At 34.4% G+C, this 16,835-nt stretch overlaps 1 protein-coding gene across 1 annotated transcript in view; it reads right to left on the bottom strand.

Moving 5' to 3' along the window:
- Window positions 1-7,093: 7,093 nt before the first annotated feature.
- Window positions 7,094-16,835, bottom strand: part of LOC145307163 (uncharacterized) — a 29,021-nt gene continuing 19,279 nt past the window's right edge. The window contains exons 11-12 of the mRNA XM_080149516.1: window positions 8,703-8,770; window positions 7,094-7,535 (exon numbers count right to left, since the gene is read on the bottom strand). Coding sequence (XP_080005642.1) covers window positions 7,367-7,535; window positions 8,703-8,770 — 237 coding nt within the window. The 3' untranslated portion in view covers window positions 7,094-7,366. The remainder of the gene's footprint in view (window positions 7,536-8,702; window positions 8,771-16,835) is intronic.

Genomic DNA, 16,835 nt, shown 5'->3' with positions numbered 1-16,835 from the left:
ACATTAACACATGAAAAGTGTCAGAACTGAATATAAATGTATGAAATTTTTAAGGACTTGATTATAGAGATGCTCCGCTTATAATATTGTACTTTGTTGTCCTAAGAATCTGTATGTCAAAAATTTGCTTTTAAAAAAAGTTTAAAATCAACATGTTTAAAATGGACGTACGGACAATCTGGTAACGATTATAGAGTTGCTACGCTTTCTAAATCGTACCTAACTACTTATAGGAATCACCATGCAAAGTTTGGAATCGATAGAACAATTCTAACATGCCTAAATTAACGAAAAAGCTATCCGTTCTGGACGGACGGAAAGACAGGCCGACTTTAATTTAATTATAGAAAAGCTTCGCTTTAAAAAATCTGGTGTAACATCCACGTATTAATTCATCCATTAGAAAACCCTAAAAATTGTCATATTGATAAAATTTTGTATTTGTAATTCTTCTTCTTTTAGCCCAGTGCTATCAACCATGATCATCATCTATTGCCAGGTTGAGGAATCTGGCGGTTGCTGGAGGATTTTTCCAAAGGTCTCGGACTGTGAGGCTAGTTGGGTTATTGTGACAGTTGAACAGGTGTTCTGTCGTATGAGAGCTGTCACAGTTAGGACATTTATCTGCGACTGTTCCAGTTTTATCTACACGGGCCTTGAAACTGTTGAGATAAACACTGTAACCTGATCGAAGTTGAGATAAGGTGGATCTTGTGAAACGAGGGAGGGCCTTCTCAGTTTTATTTATTTCAGGCGGGCGGGTTCTAAGGACCTTGTTAGGTTCGTTGTTGCGAATCACAGTTTTAACTGTGTTTGTGTGGATTTTCTTGAGTTTTACTTTATAATCATTCTCAGAGAGATTAGGATATGATAAATCCTTTATCTCCCTTCCGAATTTTGACTGTAAAGTCTCGTTCATCTGGCGTCCTGGGGCTGGAGCATTCAGGTCAATCCTGTTAGGGTGGTCCGGTTTTTGTGTTGCCAGCAAGAACTGCTTGCTTAACATCTCGCAATGAGGTCTCACTTGCATAACTTTTGTTTCTGTATGTAGATGGTCTAGATCAGTCATGATGTGACACCCTGTGGCAGATCTTAGGGCAGTGTTTTGAGCTGTTTGCAGTTCTTTCCAGGATGTGTCGCTGAGGGCCGGCGTCCAGATGGGGCAGCAATAGTTCAGTAAAGATTGGCCAGTGGCTTTATAGGTATTCACAATAGTTTCTTTGTCCTTTCCCCAGGAGGTTCCAGTGAGGGCCTTGAGGATGTTGTTCCTGGACTGGATGTTGGTTTTAAGATTCCTGGTGTGTTCTCTGAAGGACAACATGTTATCAAATGTGATACCTAGGATCTTTGGCTTCTTTACTGTGGGTACCTTCTCGCCAGCATTTATTCTCGTATTCATTCGAATCCGGTGGATAGGAACCGGTTCTCATCCATACGAAAAAACTATGTCTAGCATCGTATTATATCCAGTTTTCTACGAATATAGAAATATACAATCATAACATAAAACCTGTTTTTTAGCCCGTGCCTTCGGCACCTCGTGGCTAAAAAAACTTTTTTAAATCTTATAATTGCACATTCTATATCCGCGGAAAGCCATTTATAATACGATGAAAGAAATGACTATTCTTATGTTAAATTTTACAGCATTGTATTATAGATAGCTTTCCGCGGATAGTAAAATAAAAAAGGCATAGGATTAACTCTATGGCTAACAAAGCTTGTACTAATATTATTTTATTATTCGTTGGAAATTGTCTATTATATGATATGATACATGATTTTATTGTATGTCTTTGAACTGGTTATAATCCAGCGGTTATGAAGCCATACTGGAATAGTTATTTATCGCATCGTATTATAAAAATGTACATTTATAAGATTAAAACCAGTTTTGGTAGCCCCAAGATGCCGAAGGCACTACCTAACCTAACTGGTTTTAACAGTATAATTGTACATTTTACTATTTGTGTGAAATGTCTATAATACGATGCTATACATGATTTTTCTGTATGTCTTAGAACCGGTTATAATCCAGTGGTTATTAATCGGTTTCGAAGCCATACTGGAATAGTTATTTATCGCATCGTATTATAAACAGCTTTCCGCAGATGTAAAAATGTCCAAAAATAATACCAGTTTTGTTAGCCCCAAGATGCCGAAGGCACGGCCTAACCTAACTGGTTTTACTAGTTTGATTTTACATTTTACAATTTTTGGAAAATGTGTATAATACGATGCTATACATGATTTTTCAGTATGAACTGCTTTTAATCTTACAATTGTACATTTTTATTTCCGCGGTAAGCTTTTATAATACGATGCGATAAATACCTATTATCATGGTCCGGTTTCTGTGCTTTATAATTTAACAAGGATGACAGCATCCATAAGTAGCAAAGTACATAAAATCCTGTATTAACAAATGAACAAAGAGAGTTCAAAAAAGAAAATCACGAACCTATGAGAAGCTACATTATAACGGAGAACCATATCGGTTCAGCAGTTACGGAGTGACGGACTGACTAAGTGAGTTATAGAGTAGCTTCGCTACTAAAAATTCGTGGTGTCTAATCATAATATAATACAAAGTAGTACGATGTCTGTCTGTCTGTCTGAAGCTTAAGATCTCAGTATCCACTGAACCGATTGGGTTCTATTCTTCAGGAAATTTACCTACTGGTCCTGGGATGGTTTTAAGCTATTTTTTGGGTGGTGGACATCCCCAACCCCCTAAAAATGAAAAATACCCCCCCTCCCAACAAAAAATTTACTATTCCTTTTGAAATCTAAATAACACATCTTGATTAAACCTCTTGGGGCAAAGCCCCTAGAGGCTGGGGGCGAAGCCGCTAGTAAATAATAAAATAAATTTATTTTTCTAATTGTTATTTTATTTTTTTCTGTTTTATTGTTTAAATAAGAAAATATATATATTATGAATTTTTTACATGTTTTTATTTTTAAAAGCGAAGCTTTTTATAATTAGGTACGTCTGTCAGTCTGTACGTCCGCAACGTCTTGATGATTTAGACATTTATATTTCAAACTTTGCATGATGATTCCTTTAACAGTAAGGTATAAATTAAAAAGCGTAGCAACTCGATAATAGTTTTGTTTATATGATCTAATAATCCTATTAATCTGATTTTTAGAGTAATGATTCGTAGGGCAATAAGGTACAATGTTATATGCAAAGCATCTCTATAATCAAGTCCTAAAAATGTAAGTATCCTATTATATAAAGTACTAAGCTTTTTTGTTTGTAGCGAAGGATCTCGCTAACCAATGAACCGATTTGGTTCTCCTTTAGAGGGAAGCTTCTTATAGGCCCTGGGATGGTTTTAAGCTGTTTTATTTCATAAATAAGTATGGTTTTAAGCTATTTTTCTGCTTTTCTATATCCCTTCGAATATAGAGCTTCTAGATGCTAGGGGCTCAGCCGCTAGTGTCATTAAAAAGTATCTTGAATTTAAGCCGTTTTGCAACAAATTTACTTTCCATTTAGTTTCAACTTTTACGTTAATATTCTGCTTTTTCAGTTCTGACACTCTACAAGTTTTAATATTCGTTTGTCCTACCGTTTCACAGCTTCGCTTTTATGGATGTTGTCATCATTGTTTTTCATGTATTTTCTGATTATCTTCTAACATTCATCTGTAATACTAGCGACTGATGCTTGCACCCGCTCGTTCGAATCTCGGATCATTAAAGTAAAACACTAGAGAGGGAAAGGTTTAAAGAAATGTATCTCAGTGTCCTTGTGCCGTCTTTCAATTGGGTCATTGAAAATCAACCAATTGTGTTGTGTGTGTGTTAACACAGCCAAGTAGCAGGAAATAATTTGGTAGTAGACGAAGAAGGTCATTGAAAAAGGAAGGAAGGTAGTTATCTGTTCTCGTATCAACAATGCGTCATAACAAAAGACGTTAAAAATAGTTTCTACTGCTGATATTTCTTAGTAGGGGGAATGTCTTGGCCCAAAACAGGCAAGAACTCTTTACCATGCACAGTTAGGACTTCAAGACAAAGGTCGTGCATTCAAATAGTTGATTGTCTGTTAAGTGTTAATTAATCTAATACTCCGGGTGAGAATGACTAAACTACATAACTTTTGTGTCACTTTTGAGGAAGACTATTCCCTTTTCTCCCATCTCTTTTAAAGAGATTTTCTTCCCCCCTTCCCTTTTTCTTTTCCCTTTATATGACATCATATAGGAATCGTTGGACAGAAAAGGAGATATTTGGCTCCCCTTATCCTGGGTTGTTGGACCATGGCGTTTAAGTGTCATGGGCAGCAGCCTCGCCCCTAGGTAACACGCAGGGAAACGGGAATATGATTTAATGTTGTAGAACCTTACGAATAATATAGTATATAAAGATAGATAGATAGGTAGATAGAGAGAGAGAGAGAGAGACCAACAATTTTAAAGAACAAGTTTAAAGATAGATAGAGAGAGAGAGAGATATATATATATATAGAGATAGAGAGAGAGACAAACAATTTTAAAGAAAAATTTCCCCACAACCCCCTTCTCCTTTCCCTCCCCCCCCTTCTTACCCACCCCTCTTCAGTTAAATAGAAAAAAATTAGATATACCCCCCCCTCTTACTTTCAAATGTTTCGTGATTTTTGTAGAATTGATTGTTAGAATAGCTAGGCCCGGGTAACACGTAGCCCATCCTTTCGTCCTAACTATCACAGGAATCATAATGCCAAGTTTGAAAACGATAGTACAATTCTAACCAGCTTATACCAACAACGTATTAATTCGTAAAAATAATCACGAAACCTATACGTGTTTTCAGCTGACGTTGAGGGGTAACACATCGTAAAATTGACGACCTCTCCATTTGCCCCCCATATGTTATTTTAGATTTATTTCGCTTGTTGGTTATACCCTATTCCTGAATTCTAACAAGCATAAAGGGAAAAGTAGGTTGCGAGTAAAATCCGAAAAGGTGTGTGTTTTAAGGCTTAAAAATAGTAGTAGGAACGATAATATTGTATTTCTTATTGAAAAGAACTAAAGACAATTTAAAAAAAAAAAGTTAACATAAATTTTTATCGTTCTACTACTGTTTTTAACGTAAAACTCACAACCTTTACGGATTTTACCCGCAACCTACTTTTCCCTTTTTCAATACGGAACTACCCTAATTTTAGAGAAGCTTCGCTTTAAAAAAAATAATTTTAAAATACAATATATTTCATATGATGACAATTTTGTTAAAAATTTTGGTTTACAAATTATAAAAATATAATTTTACTGCTTAGCACTGACCTCCCCCCCCCCCCCCAATCCATATTTTTTTAATAGGTTGAAAATAAGAGGGAAACGGCTCTTTTTTCTTGTGCCTAACCCCTACGGAGTTCTCTAATTCTGCGGGGCTATCCAGTATCCATACTAAATCAACCAAACCTGCCCAAAAGAAATAAACAAAAAATTACTGAGGTTGATTCTTTAAAAAATTAGGGTCGTCTACTCACCAAAATTGTTTTTGTGAAAAACCCTCCAAAATAATATGAAAAAATCTTCAATAATTTAATTTTTGTAGATTTTTTTTGTGAATTTAGAGGATTTTTCACAAAAAAAAAATTTTGGTAAGTCAGCGGCCCTAATGTTTTTAAGAATCCACCTCTGGATATTAAAAAAAAAACTCTCCATTAGGGAGAGGGGGGGATTCAGTGCTTAACAGGCCCTTTAAGGGAATATGCATATAATTTAGCAGTTTTACCAGGAACCGTGATTCAGCAAATTAATACTATTTAAGGGGGGAATATCCACGAACAATATCATTAAATCGACTTTTAAAAAAATAAGTTTCAGCATAGTTTTCTATAAATAAACTTAGAAATGTTTTTATTCATATAAAACCATGGTGAAACTAAACTTTTTAAATCGATAACGATATTAAACATGATCTTAGAATATTCACCAAAAAACAAACTTTTAGAATCACTGCTGGAAGGTGCTTAGAAATTAGAAATCATTTGCTCTTGTTCGCGGATAGTCCCCTTTTAATATTTATAATAATAAGTGGCGTAATGTTGGCGTAAAAACTAGTTTTGTTCTGTAACTTAAGGGAAGTGGATAAAATCGGGTTGGGGGGATTTTCACTTGGAAATTTTTGTCAGAAACCTGATCCCTTGCTCTGCTTATAACTAATGGAAGACTAAAAACATTCAGCTGAATTTGAGTTGCCGAATGTGTACACAGTTTCCTCGGTGTTTCCTCATCCTATCTCAATATTTACTACTAGCTAATAAAGCAAACTTACAAAAAAATCAAAATTTGAATGTATAAACGAATTTTAAATTATACATTCAAAATTTTAATTTTTCAAATTTTGATTTTTTTTAGAAATTTGAAGCTTTTTCAGCTAGTAGTAAATATTGAGATAGGATGAGGAAACACCGAGGAAACTGTGTACACATTTGGAAATTAAGATTCAGTACATCCTAATGGAAGACTAAAAACATGAATTGTAAGGGATAAGACAATTAGGTATAAATTAATGTACACATTCCTAATTGTAATAAACAAAATTGAACCTTTTCTAGATTAAAATTATTGTTGAAAAGTTTGGACTCTTTGATTTGATAAAAGTTCCCAATATTATTTAATCAGCGAAAGGGAGAAGGTGTTTATAATGGAATGGAAACCAGTATAAGATGGAACCCAATGTTTTATAAATCTGACTTTGGGTACTTGTATTGAATTTTGAGTGGTTGGGATCCAAAACTATCTGGAAAGGGGTAATTTTGTTTATCATGATTTATCATCCATTGTCTTTTCCCTTAAGATTCCTGAGGTGGATTCTTAAAAAAAATTAAACAAAATCATTAAAAGGGTTATTAACATAAGATTTTATTTGATTTTTGTAGATTTTTTATATGATTTTGGAGGATTTTTCACGAAAACAATTTTGCCCCACTAAGCGATTAGTGGGGCAAATTTTTTTAAAGAATCCACCTCTGATTTGATAATATCAATACTGTAATCAGAGAGAGAGAGGGGACAATGGGCTGTTTATTACACTAATCCCAAAAAGTTTTATATAATGACATTTTCTTTTTCGTTGGCTTTGGGGACTTTTAATGAATTTTGATTGGTTGGGTTATTAAATTGAATGTCCATACGTTTTAACCACTAATTGTAATATACAAAAGGGGTAATTTTGTATATTAACATTGGGGATGTAAATAAATTTATCATTGTCTTATCCCTTTAGATCCCTGGTTAAGATTAAAATTATAAAATTTTGGGTACCAGTTTATAAAACTTTGGGCACCAGTTTATAAAGATTTGGGTACTGGATTATAAAACTTTGGGTACCAGTTTTATAAAACTTTGGGTACCAATCAAGACAAGACAAGAAAAGAGATTCTAACCACAGCCCCCTGGCTGATGCGAATCGTGGCTTTGTTGGTTTTGGTGAAAACAGTTTTTGTCGCTGCCAAGTTTTTTACTTGTTCTTGTCCATACAGTTCTTCTATAAGTTGGATTTCATCTTTCTTTTCGTTGTTTGATCTATAATAAGAATACTTATATAAAAGTAAGAGTATGTTTGTTTGTGTGTCTGTCTGTACCGAAGGATCTCGCTAACCGCTGAACCGATATGGTGGGAGATTTATAACTATTTTGAGGAAGAGTACCACCACCCTCCCAAGAAAAATCGCCGATATGTTTCTCTTTTACAATGTAGCTTCCCAAAGGTCCTTGGAAGGATTATGACTATTTTGAAGAAGGGTACCACCACCCTCCCAAGATAAATCGCCAAAATTATTAAAGTAACAGGATTATTAAAGTAAAGGATCTCGCTAAACGCTGAACTGATATGGTTCTCTTTTACAATGCAATGTAGCTTCTCATAGGTCCTGCGAAGGTTTATAACTATTTTGTGGAATGGTACCACCACCCTCTCAAGAGACATCGTCCAAAAATATGAAAGTAACATGATATATCATATGTCTGTCTGTCTTTACCGAAGGATCTCGCTAACCGCTGAACCGGTATTGTTCTCCTTTACAGGGTATCTTCTCAAAGGTCCTGGAAAGGTTTATAACTATTTTGGGGAAGGGTACCACCACCCTTCCAAGAGAAATCGTCAAAAATATGAACGTAACACGAACTATGTCTGTCTGTACAAAAGGATCTCGCTAACTGCTGAACTGATATGGTTCTCCTTTACAGGGTAGCTTCTCATAGGTCCTGGGAAGGTTTATAACTATTTTGGGGCAGGGTACCACACCCTCCCAAGAGAAATCGCCCAAAAATATGACAGTAACAGGATATGTGTCTGTCTGTCTGTACCAAAGGATCTCGCTAACCGCTGAACCGATTTACAATGTAGCTTCTAAAAAGCCTGGGAAGGTTTATAACTATTTTGGGGAAGGGTACCACCATCCTCCCAAGAGAAATCGCCGAAAATATGAAAATAACAGGATCTGTGTCTGTCTGTCTGTACCAAAGGATCTCGCTAACCGCTGAACCGATTTACAATGTAGCTTTTCATACGGCCTGGGAAGGTTTATAACTATTTTGGGGAAGGGTACCACCACCCTCCCAAGAAAAGTCGCCCAAAAATATGAAAATAACAGGATCTGTGTCTGTCTGTCTGTCTGTCTGAAGGATCTCGCTAACTGCTGAACTGATATGGTTCTCCTTTGCAGGGTAGCATATTAGTCGCGTGTTTACCTGTAATACTCTACTGTAATTGCTATATTTGTGCCGAGTGGTGACGTCATCATAACATTTCTCTCAATCTAAAGAAGAGCGATGGATTATTAAAAAACTTTTTGGCTAAAAATTTTTGTGAAAAATCCTCCAAAATCATATAAAAAATCTACAAAAATTAAATAAAATCATAAAAGGGTTATCAACATAAGATTTTGTTTAATTTTTTAGATTTTTAATGCCATTTTAGAGGATTTTTCACAACAATTTTTGAAGACAAAGAAAGTCCCTCAATGACGTCATAAAAATTAGGAGAGGAGGAGTGGGAAAGAAAACCCCTAACTAAGAGATGGATAATCCTTCGTTTATATGACATAACATGATGTTTTTTAGGGGAACTTTCTTCGTCTTCAAATTTTTAGCGAGCCTCACTAATTTTAGTGAGGCAGTGAGCCAAAAAGTTTTTTAAAAATCCACCTCAGATATAGAAGAACTAGATACATACTCTTTAAATCAGCCAATAGGAAAACATTAGAGGAACAATCTGGTTATATTATTGGTTAGAAAGTGTACATATATACATACTCTCAATATAAATAATAGATATAGAAGAACTAGATACATTCTATCTAAGTCAGCCAATAGGAAAACAGTGGAGACACAATCTGGTTATATTATTGGTTAGATAGTGTACATATATACATACTCTCAATATAAATAATAGATATAAAAGAACTAGATATATAATCTCTAAATCAGCCAATAGGAAAACAATGGAGACACAATCTGGTTATATTATTGGTTATAAAGTGTACATATATACATACTCTCAATGTAAATAATAGATATAAAAGAACTAGATACCTACTCTATAAATCAGCCAATAGGAAAACAGTAGAGGAACAATCTGGTTATATTATTGGTTAGAAAGTGTACATATAAAAATACTCTCAATGTAAATAATAGATATAAAAGAACTAGATACATACTCTATAAATCAGCCAATAGGAAAACAGTAGAGGAACAATCTGGTTATATTATTGGTTAGAAAGTGTACATATAAAAATTCTCTCAATGTAAATAATAGATATAAAAGAACTAGATACATACTCTATAAATCAGCCAATAGGAAAACAGTGGAGGAACAATCTGGTTATATTATTGGTTAGAAACTGTACATATATACATACTCTCAATGTAAATAATAGATATAGAAGACTAGATATATAATCTCTAAATCAGCCAATAGGAAAACAATGGAGACACAATCTGGTTATATTATTGGCAGTGGCGTGCGAAGCACTTTGTCTAGGGGGGGGCATTTTGAAGATTTTGTAAAATTTTGCCCCCCCCTAAAGCAAAGTGATTATATATACTAATTTTAAATAAGGGCGTTTTAAGGGGTGGGATTATTTGATTATGGGCCTTCTATTTCTTATCCCTTCTTCCCCATCCCTTCCCCTATCATATCCCACATCTCTTTCACCCCCCCCCCATCTCTTCTCCCCCATCCTTTTCTCCCCACCCTGCAATGACTGGAGGGAAGGGAGCTAGAAAGCATCTTCGAAAAAATAGTACAGAAGATAATTTAACCTTCCCCCCCCCCCCCACCACAAAACCTTTTTTATGGGTGGAAGGGGATGTTATAAAATCTCAGCAGGAAGGATGAATAACCCCATTAAAAAAAATGGGGGGGGGGAGATAAAAACACTCATTTTGGAAATAATTTACCAAAAATTAACCTAATATGTAAAACTGATTTTAAATATTTCTTTATTGTATGACAACAAGGATGACAACATCTTTAAGTAGCAAAGCACAAAAAATCATTAATAAGAATTCAGACAAGTAGATTTAAAGAGCATCTGTTGAAATAAATATATATTTTAGGTAGAAAAAGTCACAAATCCTTTTTCCTGTATGTTGTGTGATGACAGTCAAAGTAAATTACATACTGGATGCTCGAAATATTATAATCCACCAAAAAAATTTATCGTACCATAAAAACCAAAGATATAAAGAACTATTTAAAAAATAAAAAAAATTACTTGTCCTTTCATCTACAGATATAAAAATCTTTTAGAAATATGGAAAACTTTGGGGTATAGTCTCTTTTGTGGCAACGCCTCTTAAAGGGCATTTCGTTGTATTTTCATAGTAGCTTTTATAAGGTTAATCTAGGTTAAGTTAGGTCAGGTGATTTCCCCGCAGGGTTAGGCAATTGGCCCCGCAGGAGCTATAAATAGGTGAAAAGATACTGTGAAAATACGACAAAATGCACCTTAAGAGGCAATGTCACAAAAGGGACTATACCCGAAATTTAAAAGATACAAAAATAGCCAAAAACGTCCTGAAAAGCAGTCCGACCTCCATGAATTTTTGATAGTTAATCATACTCCATAATGATGGGAATGTTAACATTAAGTTTTAGCCTTCTATCTTTAATTGCAGTTGAAAAAATCACATTTCCCCCTTAGCATTACGTACTGACAGCCATAGTGAATTATAGAAAAGCTAAAAAGTTATATTAACATATCCTACCCTCTTTTAATGGCACTTTAAAACTCTGTTAAATGTTAAGTGGTGTTTCCAAGGATTTATAAGGGCGGTGCGTGAAGCGCACCTAAAAATATTTACTCCCCCTTTGAACTAAAATCAATTAAAGACAACAAAAGTGGCGTATTTTATCAAGTTAAGAATATAGAGTGTAGTTAGTTTTAAGGGTTTTTAATGAAAATTGCCATAAAAAAACATGTCTTTTTGTAAGGGTATGTACTAGATCTTTTCATGAAAATACCCTTTTTTGAATTTCAATCTTCTGCTAACCTAAAAAGTTACTTTAGGGGCCTAGAAATATATGTACAAAATTTCAGCTCTCTATCTCTACTGGCGACCTAGCGCCAGGCATGTAAAATATCAACAGATAACGGTAGCACGGCGGTTTTAACAATATCTCAGTAATGTGCAGGTTTTCAGCTCTTCTGCATATTTCAATTTAAACACATAAGGCCAAAGATATTATATCCAAAAAATCTTTTGTCAAAGTCTACTCTAGACCTAGCGCCAGTCAGTTTTCTAAAATCATGCATTTTATACCTGTGAAAAATGAAATCGCCAGCGCTAGGTGTAGAGTAGACTTTGACAAAAGATTTTTGGGATATCATATCTTAGGCCTTATGTGTTTAAGTTGAAATATGCAGAACACCTAAATTCACCTTCCAAACCATTCTCTAAGCATTTTAATTTTTTTTTAGAAATAACGGGATTTCAAAACTGCCTTTTGAAAAGGCCTAAAAAATATCTTTTTTTGTCCCTTTTTTCACTGTATATAGTTACAACTTATTAAGATATTATTCTCAGTTAAAAAAAAATTGGTGCTTCCAGCACCAAAACCGGCAAAAACAGGCAGTTAAACTTCTGAACCCCTACTTAACCCCCTGACAGACCCCCCCTCTATCTCGGCTCCTGTTACAGATAGAGACGTAAAACTTTTTTCTGGTTGTTCATGTGTATTTTTAGAGAATTGCTTTTTCTAGTCATAGCGGTCAGACTGCTCCTTATCCGCTTTTTAGCGTCCAGCCGCTAAATATTAAAACAGCTGTAGAGCGGCCAATTTTAAAGCTAAGAAAACCAAATTTTATGACAAATTATTATTTTTTATAATAAAAAAATACCTTTTCTGACCATCGCCGAAAAACGACAAATAACGGAAACCGCCAATTTTGGCGGTAAAACGGCCAATTTTAAAGCTAAGAAAACCAAATTTTATGACAAACTATTATTTTTTATAATAAAAAAATACCTTTTCTGATCATCGCCGAAAAACGACAAATAACAGAAACTGCCAATTTTGGCGGTAAAACGGCGGTTGGCAGCGCTAAATAATATTTTTATCTGTTTATAGTTACAACTTATTAAGATATTATTCTCAGTTTAAAAAAATTGGCGCTTCCAGCACCCAAACCGGCAAAAACAGGCAGTTAAACTTCTGTATCCCTACTTAACCCCATATCAGACCCCCCTCTATCTCGGCTCCTGTTACAGATAGAGACGTAAAACTTTTTTCTGTTGGTTCATGTGTATTTTTAGAGAAATTTACTTTTTCTAGTCATAGCGGTCAGACTGCTCCTTATCCGCATTTTAGCAGCCAGCCGCTAAATATTAAAAAAGCTGTAGAGCGGCCAATTTTAAAGCTAGGAAAACCAAATTTTATGACGAGCAATTATTTTTCATAACAAAAAAAATGCTTTTTCTGACCATCGCCAAAAAACGACAAGTAACGGAAACCGCCAATTTCGGCGGTAAAATGGCGGTTGGCGGCGCCAATTAATATTTTTAGCTGTTTATGATCACAATAAAAGACTACATACAAAAATTGGCTGATTAAGGTCTGGAAAGGGTCAAGACAGTTAATTGTTTAAACTGATGTAATAGATTTTTATTTTAGTCAGATGCCAGACGCAGACAATTTAAAAAAAATAACATTTAGAAATATTATCAATTTGTTTACAAAGGGTTAACAACAAAATCAAAATATACAAATCTAATTATTAAAAACATCAAGATGATCTTCTCTATAAATTTTATTTGTAAAGCATTGATATTTTTATCAAATAATATGACAATGATGACAACATTAATAAGTGATTAAATACAGACAAAAAATAGGATGACAACATCCATAAAGACAAAGCTCTAAGATCAGAAGTAAGGACAACTCTCTTGTAATTACTTTTGTAATATTTAATCAACCTTAGTAAAAAATAAGATGAAAATTAGGTGTTCCTCCTAGTCTTCAAATAACTTTGAATGGCTCCAGTGTATTTATTTTTTTACTCATAGACTTAAAATTGTAAAATTAAGCTTATCTTACATGCCTACATGACATATTAATTTTTTTTTTTAAATCAGCTGTTGTTTTCAGCTGACCGCAGCCAGTGGCGGCAGTCCATGTAAGCTTTAAATAAATTAAATTTTTTTAAAAATATATATTAATTCTTGAGTAATAATAAACTTCCCTGAATAGTAAGGCCATGACCGTTTGGCCACTCCTTGACCGACTTTTAACTGATTTTTTATTTCCTACCTGTAGTTTTGCCGTTTTTAAGCTGCCAGTAGCGGAATTCTAAAACAGCTCTAGACCAGCCAATTTTTGTATGTAGTCTTTATTGTGATCATAAACAGATAAAACTAGCGCCGCCAACCGCCGTTTTACCGCCGAAATTGGCGGTTTCCGGTATTCGTCGTTTTTTTTGTTATGAAAAATAATTGCTCGTCATAAAATTTGGTTTTCCTAGCTTTAAAATTGGCCGCTCTACAGCTTTTTTAATATTTAGCAGCTGGCTGCTAAAAAGCGGATAAGGAGCAGTCTGACCGCTATGACTAGAAAAAGTAATTTTCTCTTAAAATACACATGAACCAACAGAAAAAAGTTTTACGTCCCTATCTGTAACAGGAGCCGAGATAGAGGGGGGTCTGTTATGGGGTTATGTAGGGATACAGAAGTTTAACTGCCTGTTTTTGCCGGTTTGGGTGCTGGAAGCGCCAATTTTTTTTTTAACTGAGAATAATATCTTAATAAGTTGTAACTATAAACAGATAAAAATATTATTTAGCGCCGCCAACCGCTGTCTTACCGCCAAAATTGGCGGTTTCCGTTATTTGTCGTTTTTTGGCGATGATCAGAAAAGGTATTTTTTTATTATAAAAAATAATAGTTTGTCATAAAATTTGGTTTTCTTAGCTTTAAAATTGGCCGTTTTACCACCAAAATTGGCGGTTTCCGTTATTTGTCGTGTTTTGGCGATGGTCAAAAAAGGTATTTTTTTATTATAAAAAATAATAATTTGTCATAAAATTTGGTTTTCTTAGCTTTAAAATTGGCCGCTCTACAGCTGTTTTAATATTTAGCGGCTGGACGCTAAAAAGCGGATAAGGAGCGGTCTGACCGCTATGACTATAAAAAGCAATTCTCTAAAAATACACATGAACAACCAGAAAAAAGTTTTACGTCTCTATCTGTAACAGGAGCCGAGATAGAGGGGGGGTCTGTCAGGGGGTTAAGTAGGGGTTCAGAAGTTTAACTGCCTGTTTTTGCCGGTTTTGGTGCTGGAAGCGCCAATTTTTTTTTAACTGAGAATAATATCTTAATAAGTTGTAACTATATACAGTGAAAAAAGGGACAAAAAAAGATATTTTTTAGGCCTTTTCAAAAGGCAGTTTTGAAATCCCGTTATTTCTAAAAAAAAATTAAAATGCTTAGAGAATGGTTTGGAAGGTGAATTTAGGTGTTCTGCATATTTCAACTTAAACACATAAGGCCTAAGATATGATATCCCAAAAATCTTTTGTCAAAGTCTACTCTACACCTAGCGCTGGCGATTTCATTTTTCACAGGTATAAAATGCATGATTTTAGAAAACTGACTGGCGCTAGGTCTAGAGTAGACTTTGACAAAAGATTTTTTGGATATAATATCTTTGGCCTTATGTGTTTAAATTGAAATATGCAGAAGAGCTGAAAACCTGCACATTACTGAGATATTGTTAAAACCGCCGTGCTACCGTTATCTGTTGATATTTTACATGCCTGGCGCTAGGTCGCCAGTAGAGATAGAGAGCTGAAATTTTGTACATATATTTCTAGGCCCCTAAAGTAACTTTTTAGGTTAGCAGAAGATTGAAATTCGAAAGTGGGTATTTTCATGAAAAGATCTAGTATGTACACAAAAAAAATGATAAACTTATCCTGAAAATAAAATGACATCATATATAGTTATTTATTTAGACAGACATACAGTGTTGAGAAAAAGGCTTAGATAAATATCAACGCTGTTTCTTTTTTATATAAAATAACTTTTTGATTAAATATTTGTTGTTTACACATGTTTTTATAGAAATAAAAACTAAATATACAATGCAATGTGATTAAAAGCAGAAACCATTTGGAAGAGCGCGAAGCACAAATTTTTTTCTTCAAATATGCAGGGAGGGAGGGGTTTTTGGGCTATTCATTACACTAGTCCCCAATATTTCATATAAAATTTTCTTATTCATTGGCTCAACAACTTTGGGGACTTTAATGGAATTTTGATTGGTTGGTTAATTAAGTCGAGTTTCCATACATTTCATCCACTAATTGTAATCTATATAAGGGGTAATTTTGTGTATCATCATTGGGGATGTATAAAATTCTTTGGTAAAAAGTTTATATTATACAAATAAAATACTTCCTATTACCTGGTTTGTTATGTTCAAAAATTTTTTTTTGTTGAGTATTTCTTGATCTTTTTTTTGGAAATTGGGATAGTTTTGCTTTTTGTAGGGTAGGGGGCAAAAAGGGGCATTTTTGTTGACCAGGGGGGGGCAAAATGGGGCATTTTTCAACATTTAGGGGGGGGGGCAGGGGGGGCGGTGGCTAGGGGGGGGCAGGGGGGGGCGTTTTGGTCGCTAGGGGGGGGGGGCGATTGCCCCAAATGCCCCCTTCGGTTCGCACGCCACTGATTATTGGTTATAAAGTGTACATATATACATACTCTCAATGTAAATAATAGATATAAAAGAACTAGATACCTACTCTATAAATCAGCCAATAGGAAAACAGTGGAGACACAATCCAGCCATATTATTGGTTATAAAGTGTACATATATACATACTCTCAATGTAAATAATAGATATAAAAGAACTAGATACCTACTCTATAAATCAGCCAATAGGAAAACAGTAGAGGAACAATCTGGTTATATTATTGGTTAGAAACTGTACATATATACATACTCTCAATGTAAATAATAGATATAAAAGAACTAGATACATACTCTTAAAATCAGCCAATAGGAAAACAGTGGAGACACAATCCAGCCATATTATTGGTTAGAAACTGTACATATATACATACTCTCAATGTAAATAATAGATATAGAAGAACTAGATACATACTCTTTAAATCAGCCAATAGGAAAACAATAGAGGAACAATCTGGTTATATTATTGGTTGGAAAGTGTACAAATATACATACTCTCATTATGTTAGGAAATCCAGAAGTAATGATAAAACTTTGGGTACCAGAGTACTAATAAAACTTTGGGTACCAGAGTAATTATAAAACTTTGGGTACCAGAGTAATAATAAAACTTTGGGTACTGAGTAATAAT

This window comes from Acartia tonsa, chromosome 15 (genome assembly GCF_053477335.1).
Source record: "Acartia tonsa isolate MP-2025a chromosome 15, ASM5347733v1, whole genome shotgun sequence".
NCBI lineage: Eukaryota > Metazoa > Arthropoda > Copepoda > Calanoida > Acartiidae > Acartia > Acartia tonsa.
The sequence above is the reverse complement of the archived record's forward strand: the minus strand, read 5'-3'. Positions and strand labels throughout refer to the sequence as shown.